The sequence below is a fragment of the Pseudorasbora parva genome, chromosome 20 (genome assembly GCF_024679245.1).
Source record: "Pseudorasbora parva isolate DD20220531a chromosome 20, ASM2467924v1, whole genome shotgun sequence".
In the NCBI taxonomy this organism is placed as follows: Eukaryota; Metazoa; Chordata; class Actinopteri; order Cypriniformes; family Gobionidae; genus Pseudorasbora; species Pseudorasbora parva.
The window spans coordinates 32,868,660-32,885,505 of record NC_090191.1 but is presented as its reverse complement, the minus strand read 5'-3'; the positions used below and the strand labels follow the sequence as shown (position 1 = coordinate 32,885,505).

Sequence of the window (16,846 nt, the reverse complement as noted above, 5' to 3'; positions counted from 1 at the left end):
ACGTTCCGGTTGTATTTTAAGGAGGCGGGGTGGCGGGGAGGCTGGCGCGCTTGTTTCTCATTAGGTATTAAATAGATTAAGATTTCAAATGTACCATCATCAAAAGTATTATCTAATTACCCGAGTTCAGCGAGCGAGGCAAAGCAGAGCGCGATATTAGGGGTCCGCCGCATGGGGGGACGGGTGGCCTGATTTATGCACAAATAGATTCCACTTCTATTGCGATGCGGTAATTAGGGATTTGTCAGGAAATCTGACCCTCTTAGGTAGAAATTACTTTGTATAATACGAACGGCGGAGCACGGAGCCTCTTCGACGCACATAATTTCACTTGATTATTTATACATCAAAGGGAATCGGTCATGGATGCAGAATAATATTCAAGGAGGTGGAGGAAGAAAGACAGGGAGCCGTGAGAGGAAGATGGAGAGACGAAAAGGGAGGGGGACGTGAAGATGGGAAATGCGAGAGAAAGAAAAAAGGAGGGAAGAAATTATCCGTATACAAACACTCTCTCATCTAGACAAATGGATAGGGGGGAGAGAGCCAAAATTTTCATAGCACATTTTCCTCTACTACTACTACTTTCAAACTTTGCATATAGATTGCCATGGCATTTCCAGCTGTCAAATTTAATTTTGCTTTAATTCTTCACGGCCCGGCTAGGGAGGGGCCTGAGAGTGCTGACAGCCTCTTTCCCCTTCGGTCCAGGTGGGAGGCGGGTGGAACTGGGATCAATAATGTGTCCTTATGAGAAATTACACCTAATGCTATTGAGTATGCATTTGAGGCCTCTGTTGGATAACAGGCTAATGAAATGCCATTTCTAGCCATTAGATAATATGCAGCCGCGGCCCTGCCGCAGGAGGAGAGGAGTGTGGAGTACTGACAGGGTTTCAGGAAGATGCATTCGGCGACCGAGCGGAAGAGATGGATCTGTGATCTAATCTGTTGGAGTGATGCGAGCGCCTTCCCACAGTTCTTCAGGGCGGGTGGCTCAGAAGACCCTTTTTTATGTCTATTCCACGCGCAAAAAACATTACTGTGACAAGATAGCGTTCTAGATCTAGGTCCACTAGAGTCAATTGTAACAAAATATTGCAAAATGTCAAGAAACACTGTAAAGTATTATAAACCATATCTGTATGTAGTAGATCATGAGCAGATTTATGAGATGTTTTATAAACAAACAGTATGTATATTAGTTCTCAGGTTTATGACATTTTATAAACAAAATAATCCTTAAGGAACATTCACTTCTGTATGTTGATGGGTTTAGGCACTTAAACTAAACCACGTTGAATAAATGCCTTTGTGGTATGCGATACATTCGTTTGAATGTTTCATGAGAGTGCGGAGATCGCTTAGACATAATTTGTCACACAGCGGCAGCACAGAGACCTGGAAAGAGATCAAGCCATGTGGAGACATTAAAACTTGAAGCCTTATGAGGGACTCGAGTAATTAGTGCAAGAAGAAGAATGATAAATTGATCATTTTTGCTAACTTGCAGATCAAGTCGTTCTGCGCACAATAAGTGTGGGGAGGGACATACGGTTCAATCTGATGGATCTGAAGAGTGCCTATGAGGAATTTTAATGGATAAAAGTGTGTAATAGACATCAGATTACCATTTTCCCCAATGAAAAAAAGGGGTTGGGTAAATGCATTGATCTGTCAATTAAAATTTAATGCATCGATTACAGAATCTAAAAATCAATTATAACTTCTACAATAATACTGTGCATTCATTCATTTTCAGTTCACCCAAATCCCCAGTTTACATCTGGCGTGGACACGTTCAGTGAAGCAGGAGATTAAATATTAAATTTGTGTTCTAAAGGTGAAGTTTGTAAGTTTTTTCTAAACTAAAATATTTATCCTATCCCTTAATATGGAGAGAAAACCATAAGTGAGCTAAAGATGGTAAATTTCCCAGAAAAGTGTTCATACATTTTCATAAGATTATTTTCAAAACATTTCATCCGCATTGGCTCAGCCAATGACATGAGTTTGCTTTATGATGATGTTTAGGGATAGCCTGACAAGCCAGACCCACATCAAGATGTTTGGTCTGGAATCTCACCATTGACAGGGCTCAATCCGAGGGGCGGATAAAAGGTTGTCTTTTAAACTCCCTTTGCACGCGATTGGATAGCGCTACAACCAACCAGAGCAACGTGAAGCGGAGCTAGTTGACAGATTAAACGTTCACCATAGCCGGTCGGCAAAATTCAGAACACATCTTCCCTTTTTAAGAATGACTTCAGTGCCGTTCTTTGTTCTTTTCTCAGAGAAAAGCTTAACTCCAAGTCTTCCAGAGTCACGGTCAAAGCTGATTCGAAAGACCGCCGTACGCCAGCTTCTGTGTTCACTAGTAGCACGCAAACACAACTCTGCCGTCATTATGTTAAGCTCCACCCACCGACTCTATACACGACGTGATTGGCCCGACCAGAGTTGGTTTTTACAGCTCAGAAGGTTTTTAGAGTTGCTAGACAATACTCGCGGAAAATTAGATTAGCTGCCGCTAGGGTGCGTCTAGATTTCTAAGCTATTTTAGTGACTTTAGTGGTTTAGAAAAAACACACTTTACCTTTAAGCATATCTTTAAAAAAATTAACCATACCAAAATATGTGAAGTGAATCATGAACAAGATTCATATCATAATTCTATACTTAATTCCAACTGAATTGAAATCAGTCAATTGCAAACGGTTTCAACTTACACTGATAAGGCCTCCCTGGCTCTTGGTGTGGCCGAAGACTTTGTCCACTGTGCACTCCTTCAATGGGTAGACTTGCTGACAGACAAACTTATCCCCATGGGTAGGATGTACAGGACTGCATGGTTTGGCCTGGAGCAGGATGTCAGAGAACAGGTAAAACATCTTGGGCTTTGCCTCCGTGCCTTTAGGGGGCACTGTCTTAAGCCAGCCTTCCCGAATGTACCACCGCCCTGCAACGAGAAGAGATAACAGAAATGGATGAAGGACTTACCTATTGTCTACCTAAAAAAAGCTAATTTCAAGCAGAGAATAAAAAAGCACAAGGTTTACATGACTTGAGACGGAAAAGAGACAACCAATCTCCCTTCTCAGTGATTGGCAGTTGCATGATGGAAACTAAATTAGATGCTGACATTTGGATAGATAAGATGAAATTTCATTCCTGCTACTGATTCCTTAATTGCCCCAGTGAACCTTGTGATTGCAGCTCCGGCGATAGCACGAGCGTGGAGCTCAAAATGGATGCTCTGAGCGACAGACAAGCACTCTATGATTAGCAGAGGGGTCAAGTAGGGGTCAAACCTCTTTTTAAAAATGCCACAGGTTTAATATGAGGCAACAACCAAGACACATCCTGTGATACTCCCGGGCGACATGTGCAGATTGGATTTAATGGTTTCTTTGGCTTTTTTAAATTGGATACATGCATTTACATGATCAAGCTCTATCTGGATTATGTAGGATAGTCATGCCTGATGTGTTCAGGTGCGCATACACAATGCTAACAAGTGTACAAATGCAATTACAAGACAGCTAGTGCCAAAAACATCAAGCTGTCCCAGAGTAAAATGGTAAAGGACTCTGCTTCTGTTTAATGTCAATCTGCTCGCCTCATCCTCACATTCCCATCTCTGGTTTGGACTGACATATCCAAGGACGGCTTCATCGGCTCAGTTCAAAGAGCAGGAACTTGGAGATCCCCCTCTTCATGTTGAACGCTTTCAACTTTCCCTGTCAAAGAGCACCTCTGCCCAGCTACAAAGGACCTAGTGGTTTGCAGGGTGCTAAAGGTTGCACTACAAAGCGTCCGGGGTCCTCCTGATGTGACCAAGCCAAAGACCCAGAGACACATAAAAGCCTGTCTGAATTTGAAAGTGATAGAATGGCAAGTCAGATCATTGTTAATTTTGAGAAGGCTTTGTTGGATAGGTTGCGCTTTCATGTCAGGTAAAAGGGGGATTCAGGAGTTCATCTACAGTATTGAAAGTCCCGGAGCCCTCTTTAAAGTTTTGTTCGGCTTCAGGTTACTCAATTGTATGAAGAATTGTGACTTTAAGGCCCAAAGCATACTCTGTGTAGATGCATGAATACAGACACTTCTACCAACGCAAGCTCCACAGTCCCACATTGCTGAGTTTTATATCTGCAAGCAGGGGTAAACGGTCTTCTATGGTTATGGTTCATTCACGCCATGCTGGAATTACCGTAATTAAGAGATGGAAAATCTGCACATTGTAATTGCGAGTTCTATGTTCCATGTGGACCCTCTTTCCAAATTGGAATCTCGTAATTACAGTAATTCCAAAATGGTGTGAATGGCACAATTAGTTTTCTGTTTTAATTCAAAAACCATCAAGGTGGAGCAACACAAGTTACCTGAACAATAACACATCTGGAATAAAATATCTGGTACAGATATCTGAGGCTATGTTCAGACTGCAGACTATCCGCACTATTAATTGCAAGTGATCTAATAAGATTTGTGTGTCCAGACATACCCAACCTTTTCTGAATGGGCTGCTTTGGGAATGACATAGGCGTACCTATGTATGTGACCAGGCTTTCAAAAAGGATGTATGAAAAATGGAGGTGTCCATCATTGTGCTCTCTAGATAAGCACCCTGTTGCGACACAGTGCAGAACTGTTATAGATGTATGAATACTTCTGGCATTTTAGTCAGCGGTTTTGATTTTTTAATTTGAAGACAGTTTGAAATCTGATTTAAGTAGCCAAATCTTCCAGACTGAGATACAGTAGTACAAATCTGACTGGAATCGCATTTCAAACCACCTCCAAATGTGGTTTGAATCAGGTTTGGAAAGAAAACAAAACATTTAAATTATTATTTTTTTTGCTTTCCAAAACCCATCTGTATTGGCCAAAAAAAAAAAAACTGATTTCTTTCTGGCAGTCTGAACATTGCATGAATGCCCTTTTTTAGGAGCTAAGATTATCGCTGCCAGCATTATGTATTACTTATAATCCGTTGGCCAAGCATTTGCATTGTCATACTTGCTTAGAATTGGTTTTTACCATTAAAGATTCACACTTAAAGGACCGAGAAGGGAAAAAATGTCATGCACCCAAAGGGTATGGTCTCATCTTTCGCTCTCCGTCTTTCTCTGTAGGCCTGAGTTTCGGGCTTGGCCCTTGGAAAGCTCTGGTGGCGGCAACGTCCTGCTGAGGACTCCAAGGAAACAGACAGACTGTCTGCTGTATCAATGTCCCATTGATTCAAGCTTTGCGTCTGAGAATTACACTGCCCTTATCTCCAAGCCGGCCACTTAATATTGTTCAGGGGCTCCGAAGCCTCTCATCTGTCAAGCATCACTTTCGTTAGGGCACATCTGAGGAAATGGAGGGGTTGGGTGAGATAAGCCGGGATGGCCTGGTTCGGTTCGGCCTTCTGAAGTCAGAAGAAAAGTGTGAGTGGAAGAAAAGAAGCCTTATTGGACAAGAGAAAGGACCTCGGTAGAATTCTAGAGTCCTGGAAAAACAGGATGAGAAGGGTTTTTTTACACTCTTCCTACATCCGGCGCTGTGTGAAATGAGCCCAGTGCTCGTTGGGTATTCATCGCCAGCCTCCCAACCACCTTTGTGCACGCACACTCTCTCTCTCTCTCGCTCCCTTTCTCCCAGCTTCCTTTTTATCTGCCGGCCCACAAGATGAGGAGAGGCGCTAATTGGTCCTGGGGGAGATTGGCAGGCCAAGGCATTCACGACAAGGCCCTCTCTGTCTTTTTTTCTCTCTCTCTCTCCCTTCCTTCTCCATCTCCTTCTCTTTTGTTTCACACGTGGGCATTCTCCCTTGGGATAAATAAGAAGGAAGAAAGGACCTCCACTCCACAAGTAGCACAAGAGAAGAAAGATGGAAAGAACTGACTTAAGGCACACTTCCTCTCCATTACCAATTAGCGGCAAGAACTAGTCGATAAATTCAGTTAATTCTCTCGTTGGAGACTAGGATTGTGCCGGGCAAAAACAAAACCACCCGCTATCGCCTCTATTGATTATGGGCAAACAGCTGGGTCTCTTTTAAACAAGGCTACTTTTCCACACTCTTCCACCTGACCTCCTTCATCCGCTTAACTCTCTGCTGGCTCTCCACGGTGCTCTGGGAGATAAAAAGAATGGGAGATCACAGACAATAACCTGGAGTCAGGATTCTGGTCTTTCGGCCCTTCAGCTGTTTCTGGACTCTGCACAGCTGCAGGTGGTTCTCATGGCTGCGAGCGTTGTCCTGGATTCGCTGGGCGACCTCTGAGACGACCTTCACAGCTTCTGCAGGGAGAGGGCAAGCGGCATGAAACAGTGGAAGGGACTGAACGGACATAACCAAACTCCAACAGCACAACAAACTAAACAACACTATCATTTGTATTTATGCCAAGCACACACTACAAGACTTAATCTTGTCACACTGCATACATTTAAAAGCATAGTTTAACATTTTCGTCATGTTGGTAAACACTTCACACAGATTAGATGCCTCAATTATAAGATAACACTTACATTCTCAAAAAGCAACATGGAAGATGGGCTTGCAGCCATTTTTGCATGGATTCAAAAAAATAAAAACTTCCACTTCGCAATACATACTCTCCAACTTCAATTATTTGGTGCCAATTTATTGGCTGTTGCTTATTGCAGCTCTCAGGCTAGTGGTTGCAAACCACTTAACTTAAAACACCAAAAAGCGACAAGCTTCAGTCTCGTGTACGTTTAAAGATGCATTACGGTCTCTACATTTAATGTTCAAATGCATCATTTTAGGTTTGTCCTAATGACATGAATATAATGCAAATCTATAATTTATTATTTGCAAAAAAAATTTTTACGTTAACATCTGTGTCATTTAAAATGCTTCCACAAAATAATTATAAACGTATGCACAGTACAATACAGTAACATGAACCCAAGTGTGAGCTCCTTATGCAATTATGCAATTTTGAGCTTATTAGGAGCATCATACAAGTAATATAACAGCATGACACTAATAAGTGCACGCCCATTGGCGTTCATGCATTATGCAGATTGCATTATTGCATATGATAATAACAAGTTTGTTTTTGGCCTCCGCACAATGTTTGATTTCACCATTAACCCCTGAAGAAAGATGAGGGTGCATTAGCACATCCAAACAGCACTGATTAGGTGAAGACCTTGCCATAGGATGTTATGCTGGCCATAAAAAGCACAAGTACTACATATTTCTTCTGGAACTTTTGTATACTTGTCTGTCTGATAAACAGGGTTTCTGTATAAAACAGATTTCGGTGGTTCATTGGTTTATTGGAAGCAAGCTGTGCAACATAAAAGCATCAAAACGTGATCTAAATAATGTAGCGCGAACTCCTTTCCAGAGTTTAAAAATCATACTTTTTCAGTTTGTTACTGAAAAACATTTTGCCAGCTACCATGCCTAGAATTCATTAACTAATGTAGACATCAACTCATTAAGAAGAAAAAAAGAAACAAACAAGCAGATGGATACTAATTTTAAACCCAGCTTTGGTCTTATTGACTCTAACAATTCAGACAATGAACACAGCGCTCGGGGCGTTTGCCTCATAGTAAAATAATCACAGCCTAATTGAGTCGCTTATCTTTAGAACAATTACAAGCAAAACCAAACAAAATGACTGTTTAGAGATGACTGGGCCTCTCTCAGTATGTCTCTCAGTCCTTCCCTTTTAAGAAAACCCTCTCTGTAATTGTGTTTCAACAGAGCTACGGCTGTTGCATTATTAATACTTTCTCATTCCACATTCTACGAATACTTTCTCTCTGTCTTTTCATTTTAGACATTCAGTATGTTTAAACAGAACTCGGTCCGAGGAGTTCTGGAGTGGTAACTTTTATTAATTAACCTTTGACAGGCTCCGCGAAGAAGTTCAGGATACTTGGCTGTAGGGAAAAGCAGAAGTTAGCGCACCCAAAACGCACAGGATTGACGAACGCCACAATTATAATAATTCAATCAGACAGCATATGAGAGAATGTGTGATTAGAGAAATAAAAACAGGAAGTAAAAAAATGAAAATAAAAAAATAAATATAAAATCTACACGCAAAAAGAAAACAACAACAAAGCCTCTTGTGAGTTTCACTGCTAGTTTGCTTAATCAGATACAATATAATTTGTCTGGGGTTGTTTTTAAATAATTCCCTTTAGAATATGCCCAGGCTGAGTCTGATTGAGGAAACTTTTTTTCTATTGCTCACCAAAAAAATAAAAATTAAAAAGCTATGAGCTTAAAAAGCAGCTCTAATGAGAAGAGGAAGAGGCAATGGAGGGGCAAATCTGGATATGTACCTTCATCTTAGAATCAGGGGCTGTTTTAATTTGTAAGCAAAAGCAGCAAGCAACCAATGAGATTTTAATTGATACACATAAATAATTCCTTGTGTACACTGGCTCTTAAGTCGGATTTGCTGTTTATTTGACGATAGAAATGAGTCATTATCGGGGCTTCTGTTGATGCCGGAGATTTTATTTATTTATATTTTGCATGGTTGATATCCTCTGATCTGGTCCCTATTAATTATGTCAAAATCCACATCGAGAATTTAGACTCACGTTAAGCTTTGCTGTACTTTCATCCTCTGTGAGCAAAGCCACCCGGTGACAATAACAACGTGTGAGCGCTACAACAGGGGCCCAGAGTTGTTCTTTATCACCCTAACAAAGACAAGGGAGGCTGTCTTTTTCGGCTGCCAGCTTAAAAACTTTTTTCCCTTTAAGACGAAGGTTTGTTTTGGCACCGTATGAAACGATTTCAGCATTTGCACCTTCTTCAACAGGCCATGGTATCCTCCGCAATGCTTATCTCCGCAAAGCACCTCATCATCACAAACATGTTGAGTGATCTCTTTTTAGGTTGCTCTGTAAGTGACAAACTAGAGTGGAAAGCAAATTTGACAAGCATAACAAGTGTGACTTTGGGTGAATGTGATTCCGCAGCTTGATACAGATCCTGACAATAAACAGATAATAAAAAAAAAAAAATCTAGACAGGCTAAACCCATCAACATTTTTGTCACAGAGCGCTAACAGGATAAGAGAGTGTTTGTCGAATTGCGAGACGGCGGTGCCTCTTACTTGAAAGCTGCTGAAACTCCGGGTTGTCTGGACCGGTGTTCTCTGTCAAGTCCCTCAAGAAATGGTTGTACCTAAAAAAGCAACAAATAAACAAAACACAGCACAGGCTTATTGCAACAGTTCTATAAATATACCCTTAAAGCGCAAGAGAAAACCCATCTCGGCGTGTCAGGGTAAGGAGGTCGGACAAGCGCTGTCATCGCAAGACGACATTACTTGCATTAAGACGCGTTTAGGAAAAAAGGCTTTTCTTTGTGGGAAGGAATAAAGAGCCATTCAGTCAACAAAATTACACTAATGTGCCGTATTTCTGCTTCCTTAGACAATGCGGCAGAACTGATTTTGTGCTATTTTAGCGGCACTCAAAGGATTTGAAGGAGGTAGCAAAAAGAGAGACTGAAAACAGAAAAATGAGAATGTATTTCTAACCATCCGGTTCACACAAACAAGTGCACGGGGTCAAAATTCACATTCACCTCTGTTCGGACAAAAAAATAATTAAATATTGATTATTGTGCTATCATCCGCTGATGACACAAAAAGGTTATTAATGGCTGGGCAAAAAAAAAAAAAAATCAAGGGCCCCTATTAAGGAAATGACCCCTATATCACAAGGTGAGGGCCAAATTGAGAGGGGAGAAAATTTGGTGGTAATTCATTTCGTCGTTTCGGGGATGGAGATAAAGATAGAGCGAGTCTTAATGCTAGAGATTATGGTTCACTTAAGCAGAACTCCAGCGACTAGAGACATCAAAGGCCTCTTTCAAATGAGAGGGCTCTCAGAAAAAGTTCGACTCTGCGGTATCGACACAATTGGGAATACGATTCTCTACAGTTTTCTATACTTTGATTGCAGTGGAACTTGAAAAGTTTTGGAGGGAGCGCATTAGCATTACACAGGTGTACGCAGGCAATTAATGTAGCAATCAAATATGCATTACGGCAAATACCATGAAACTAAATATCATACGCAGTCATTAACTGTAATGAGAACGACTTATTTAATGCTAGAAGCTTGATCGACTGAATTCAAATACAAATACAGGAAAAAAGGAAACACAGGAGATGATAAAAGTCAATGTGAAACTGTTCATGACCCATTTCACTTCTGTAATGTGATATAAAAATTAAAGGGCAACTACATTTAAATTCTGGCAAATAATACATTTTAATATCAGTCCAATAATCATATATACATACATACATGTATATATATATATACATACACACAATAAATAATAATAATATAGTACATTATGTTTTGATATTTATAAAAATAGTTAAATAAATTTAGGCATCACATTGTTATCATTTTGATACATCCTAAATATTTAACAGGTTATTAATCATTTATGTTTTTTAAATTAGTATTGGTTTTAAAGATTCACTTTAGATAATTCATTTGGCCTAGATGATGTCACTGAAAATGGAAAGCCAAGAATTTCACAAAATTACTTCAACCAAAAATTATTCACATTTCAGGGCTCACAAAACATTCTCAACATTTCTGCCACCAATTTCCACTTCACGTCCACCATTTCAGATGTTGTCAGATAAACTGGGGCATCTTTAGTCTGTCTTAAACGTCCTCTCAACTCCACTGTGGCATCTTTCTTTGGTGACTCAGCCAGCCGATCCCCGCGGGCTGAAAAGTTGAGCTTGAATATTCCCGTTCCCTGAGAGCCGTGCTAAGCGGCGGAGCAGGGGCCTTTCTAATTGGAAGAGTGTGAAGTGAAGATCGTTGCAGCCTTAGTCTCTTTTTCCCTGCGGCCATGTTGAAATTATGTAAACAGTGGTGGCAGCCGCCAAGACGCCCATGTCACCCATCACCCGTGACAACCACAGAGGGGGGTAGAGGAGCACATCCTTTAAACTCCACTTCTGACGAGAGATTTTAAGAGGGCTGAGAGTACAAGGCCAGAGAGAGTGAGAGAGAGAGAGAGAGAGAGAGAGAGAGAGAGAGAGAGAGAGAGAGAGAGAGAGAGAGAGAGAGAGAGAGAGAGAGCGAGAGAGAGAGAGGGGGGGGGGGTCTTCTGACTCCTCCTTTTCGGCCCTCCCTTCCTCTCAGGAGTTTGAAGGTGATTTGATAAACAGTTTCAGGCAAAACAGTCAGTTTGAGTACAGGATGTGTATTTATTCACAGCAGGGCTTGTGGGATATCCTGCAAAGCTTCTCACATTAAAAGCTAAAGCTAAAAAATCCCAGCATGCGCATGCTCATCTATTAAAATATTATATATATGATAATTTTGTGTATGCAAGCATTAAATGTCCTAATTTGGTTACATTTTAGATCCCTGTTCTTATAAAATATATTAAAGATTTAAATGCCTAATATTTAACACAATTATTTGCAAGGAATGACTGGTAAACCCAAAGAATGTTAAGTTAAAATACAAAAAATAGAAAAGAAATCTATATTTGTTATCTTTTATGTAGTGCCGTCAAACGATTAATTACATCAACAGAATTTTACATTTACATATTATATATATAATTTAATCTTCTTAAATATTTAATATTAATATTTAACAATTACACAGTACAGACATATATTATGCAAACAAACTTATTTTGATTGTGATTAACAGCCCTAGTTTTATGTTATCATATATATATATATATATATATAGTAGTGATAGTAGTGATGCACCAATCCTAATATTCTTGCTGATACCAACGAGCCAAAAAGGATTATTATTATTATCAACTGTACAATTATTTGTAAAAAATAATGGCTAATAACATGGCAATAATACATGGCTGATATTAAAGGTGCCATGAACTGGCTTTTAAAAAATGTTTATACTGTTGTCTAAGGTCAACTAATGACGTTTGCATGGTTTTTAAATTCAAAAACATCAACCAATAAGTAATAGTGTATTTTCTACACTGGTTTTGAGGCTCTCTCCTGAACGCTGGGTTTTGATGGGCATGACGCACTGGAGACTTGGAAGTAAACGCCCACGGCTAGGATTGGATAATATTTGCATATTTAATGAGCTTCAGCTCCCCAGTCAGTTCACGGACAACTGCCATGCACACACATAATAAAACAGACACAACTGAACGTAAACTCCAGGCCTGGCCCTCTCTCATCCTTCACTGGTGTTGCTCGTCCTTATATGCCTCCGAGCTCCCTCATGAAAGGACTCGTGACCGGTGTGGCTCGCAGGTGACGCTCATTCGCCATCCCACCATGGTCTTGCTCGCTCGTCCACCTCGTCAAAGAAATAGTGCGCACATTTTTCATCCGCGCTACTACCCGCCCGCAAGGAGTTAATTATCCGCCCGCATCCCCGTCCGTGAACTTTATAAATGTCACAATTCACCCGCTGCAGGACTCTTCAAATAGCACCCTTCAAATATCAAGTCAAGAGAGTGGACAAAGCAGATCAAGAAAGGAATATTATTTCACTATTTGAGATTCACAAGCCTGCCGACGGGCTTTTGTTTTGGTAGCCTGTCTGGAAAACACAGCCCCAGGACGTTGGGCTTTGCGAGCCCTGGCCCATAACTTTACATGTCCGATTCTGATCCCGAATCGCAATTAACCAAAAAAAAAAAAAAAAAAAAAAAAAAAAAAACGATTCTCCAGCCTTTGACAGCGTGCTATGGTATGTTCTGTTAGACACATACACATAATCAAAACGATCTGTAACAATGCAATACTATCACATATGAAAACACGTTTTACTCACAAGTATGTTGCACCATTCCTGTCGGATCTAATATAGAAGGCACAGCATTGTGTTTTAATCTCAATATGTCTGCAAATCCAGTGTCGACCTGAGACTTGTTTACAAACGATTCCGTGGTGAAATGAAGCGAACATGCGTACAATGTCTTCCCCACGTGAGCTGGAACTTTATTAAAAATCAAGTTCAACCACACATTCCTAATATTAGGATCTGAAGGAAGCTTATGTAGCGACTGTGTTCTTCCACAACCAGGAATAGAGCAATATCTTGCTTTCTTCAGCATATTTATTGCTGCTGGCTAGAGCGATCCGAACCACTCCATGAGTTGGTGGGTGGGGCTACTGAATAATGTGTGCTTATTATTCTGTAGAGGCGTTGTTTTGCCATACAATGATGGTGTGGCATATTCTGAGATGAAGTGGGCCAGGTGTCAATAAAAGCTTATGTTTGTATAATGTATAATATTTCAAATAAAACAAGGAACTTTTCAGCTCTGAAACTTACAGGATATTCTTATATTACCATGACCATTTATATATCAAAGGCTCAAGGGAAAGTAGATTTACCCCCTCCCCACCACCACCACACACATGCACACACACCCCAGAATAAAAAATAAAATAAAAAAGGAAATAATATTCATTGTCTCATAATGCACCATTACCTGGCCAATAGGTGTCTGGTTACTAGTAACATAAAACCAAGAAAAAAAGAGAGAAATGATGCACAGTCCATCACTGCTAAGATGTCAAATGCTCCATTACCACCTAAAAGTACTTCCCCCAAATGGGTGTTCCCTTAATCTATTCGTTCGGGGGTACAATGACCTTGGACTTCATTGACAGCTGCCATTGATTTCTGTCTGCAAGTGTCTCGCTCTCCGTTCTCCCTGTTCCTTCTATCAGGTCAAGACCCAAGCGCAATGGTTAAAGTAGACTTATGGGTGCCAGGGCAGTGAAATGCTCACAGCCATCACACAGTTTGAACCATGTTTGAACCATGGCACAGTTTGAACTATGGCACAGAGGGTTGTGCATTTGCACACATTACAGCAGTTTTGAATCCATCCTGCATTACACATTTCTCAACTTTATCTGTAAAAAGACCAAAAGCATACGATTTGTATGTGCGTGGAACCCTCGCCATCACAATTCACCCTTCGCCGGGGGTTTGATTGACCTGCGATCTCACCAATCATATTGAATTCGCTATTTGTCCGACAAAGCAGTCAGGAGAGTTAGTAGATTAACACTGGTGGACTTAAACTTGAAAAATGGTGCATACTAAAGTCTTTCCGCAGTTGAAACAACATTCCATTGCGCAACAGCAATCTGTCATGACACACATAAAAGAGCCACAAAACAGTATCGTTTACACACACACACACACACACACACAAACACACACAAACACACACACACACACACACACACACACACACACACACACACACACACACACACACACACACACACACACACACACACACACACACACACACACACACACACACACACACACACACACACACACACACACACACACACACACACACACACAGCAACAGTAACTAAAGGGGGCAGGTCTTAGCGAAGTGTCAATTCTAAAATGTTGTGGGTTGCCAAGGCATTGCTATGCAGTTGCTAAGGTGTTACTAAGGTGTAGATTTTTTAAAGAACATTGCTACATGGTTGCTAGGGTGCCTAAACATTTTTATAATAAAAAACAAGACATTTTAATATATTAAAAAAAAAATTGGTGGGGGGTGGGGGATTAAGGAAAACTGCAAAACTTTAGAAAAAAAACAACAACTTTGCTCCATTTTTAGTTAGCCTACAAACAGCCTAAACGAAACATAACTAAAAGGCTTTCTGAACACAGGGAAAACTAGAGCACTAGCGTATTACTCATTAGAAATGAAAGGGAAGAGGAAACCAAACAAGCCCCAATTAAGCCTCCTTCTATTAAAAGGCACTTAAAAAGAGAAATAATCTCACTTCTTTTTCTTCTTGTCTCATCTTGTAGTAACAAATACATTACAGGCATTATCGGCCCGAATGCCCTTATTAGGGGCGTGGGGGGGCAAGAAATCTAATTAAAGCGGCAGAGTACAAAAAAGGGAACGGCCTAATGAGCATTATTAAAGCACATTCCAAATAATGTAAACGGAACTTGCTCGTTTAGCTGCCCTGTCCCAGTCATTAGCGCGCAAAGCAAAGAGAAGATAACGAGACAATAACGTAATCTGAGCCGTATTTATAACAGTTAAGATATTCTAATGAAGAGGCGCGGTAGAAAGCGTCGCTGGCCTAGTTACCGGCGTGGACGCCTTGCCTCGCTAATTCCTTTGTAATATGCAGATGAAACAAACGTCGCGTTTTCATTCTCTTCTTCCAGCCCCCCCGCCGCAGCAGCAGATATGCCGGGTCAGCTCGTAGTTACGCGCACATGTCAGTGCAGGAGAAGAGAGGGAGGAAATATCTGTCTAATTATTTGTCTTTAAATGCGTGCATTAAGGATTCATATTCCTAATTAAGAGACAACAGCCACCGTCAGGCTCCTGCATGGGTTATTGAACACGGCGGTGGATGTTGCATAATTACTGCTCTTTAATAGCTGCAGACGTATGAACCAACCAGTTTTGAAGAACCCAAGATGTCGCCAACTTCAGCAATTAAATTATAACACAAATGATAACAAAATGCATACTGTTTTCCCAGCACACTGGAAACGCATGTAGAATATGCTTTTTTAAAAGATGGGATGCCAATCATGTGACCTTGGTTTTTATTGCATGGAGTTAAAGTGACAGTTCATGCAAACATGAAAATTCTAAAAAAAATTAAATATAGCTTTTTTTGTCCATCTAATGAAACTCAATGGGATCCAGATAAAACCCATTGCTTCATTTTGTTCAGTCTGTGGTAGAAAAGGTTGCGAAAGTCAAGTCAAAGTGTCTGAATCATTTTGGTCCCAAATTTCTGTCAATTTTACTGGTAGTCACTGTATGAATAATTTTTGGGTAAAATGTGTCACAGTTTACTTTATTGCTCTATCCTCATTTACATAAATGAACTATAGTGTCCTGCACACAAAAAATTATACCTGGTGTCTGAATAAATTTGACTCTATATTTGAATTCTATAAAGGTTGGGAACAACATGAGGGTGCATGGACAATCACTTTAAAGACCTCTATCAATCATAATACTGACAGTTATAGTATTCTTAAAAAGGCAATTTCCAAACAAGTTAACTTAATTTTATCCAACACAAAAATCATGTCATATTTAAAATTGTACCCGAAACTGAGATGTACTCTCTAAAACTTTTACAAACAAAAATCTTAATGAACCAAATAACAAGCTTATATGTATATAACACTGATATGACAAGCACTTTGAAAAGAGTTTTACAAGTTTTTTGCCGCACTTTGACTGTTCCCAAGTGCCTGAACCTAATTAATAAAAGGCAAGACATAAAGTAGATTGTCTGATAGCCTCAAAGAATTTCAATAAGTCTTCTCTGCTTGAGAGCAGAGCATTGTGGAAGGCAATCACTACCTGAGGTCAACATATCAAGGACGACAAGATGAGGGTAATGTTATATTTAGGGGATCAATACCAGTTCTGAGAGTAAATATACTAAATAAAAAGCACTTTTAAAAGACTGAAGAATCCTGTAGTGCTTGTAGTCCTTCAAGTCTCAGGCTGAATCAAAAAACAGATGAGCTTTAGCATTACCCATCTGAACAGATCAAAAGAAGAGAGGAGGTGAGTTTGCCAGAGGTCTTGTCTTAAGACTAAACCATAGATATGGAGGATGTGACCTCTCAACTTCCATGTAAAGCGACGTCTCAACAGCAAAGAAACCGCGATTAGGAGGACAGCACTATAAAGCTGCTTTTAAATGAGTTCAATCAACACCTTTGCAAACAACACACAAACGGCGAGAAAACCTCCTGAACTCCTCATTATGTTGTGTTTGAAGCACCGACTGAATTGAACCCATCTGCTGTGTAAGCACAGGCCCATAT

At 40.3% G+C, this 16,846-nt stretch overlaps 1 protein-coding gene across 7 annotated transcripts in view; it reads right to left on the bottom strand.

Annotated features, from left to right (window-relative positions):
* arhgef39 (Rho guanine nucleotide exchange factor (GEF) 39) overlaps nt 1-16,846 on the bottom strand; it is a 167,584-nt gene that overhangs the window by 6,359 nt on the left and 144,379 nt on the right. For all 7 annotated transcript variants that reach the window (XM_067428589.1, XM_067428588.1, XM_067428590.1 and 4 more), the window contains 3 exons: nt 9,112-9,182; nt 6,163-6,291; nt 2,730-2,959 (listed from right to left, as the gene is read on the bottom strand). In XM_067428589.1, the coding sequence (XP_067284690.1) occupies nt 2,730-2,959; nt 6,163-6,291; nt 9,112-9,182 (430 nt within the window). The remainder of the gene's footprint in view (nt 1-2,729; nt 2,960-6,162; nt 6,292-9,111; nt 9,183-16,846) is intronic.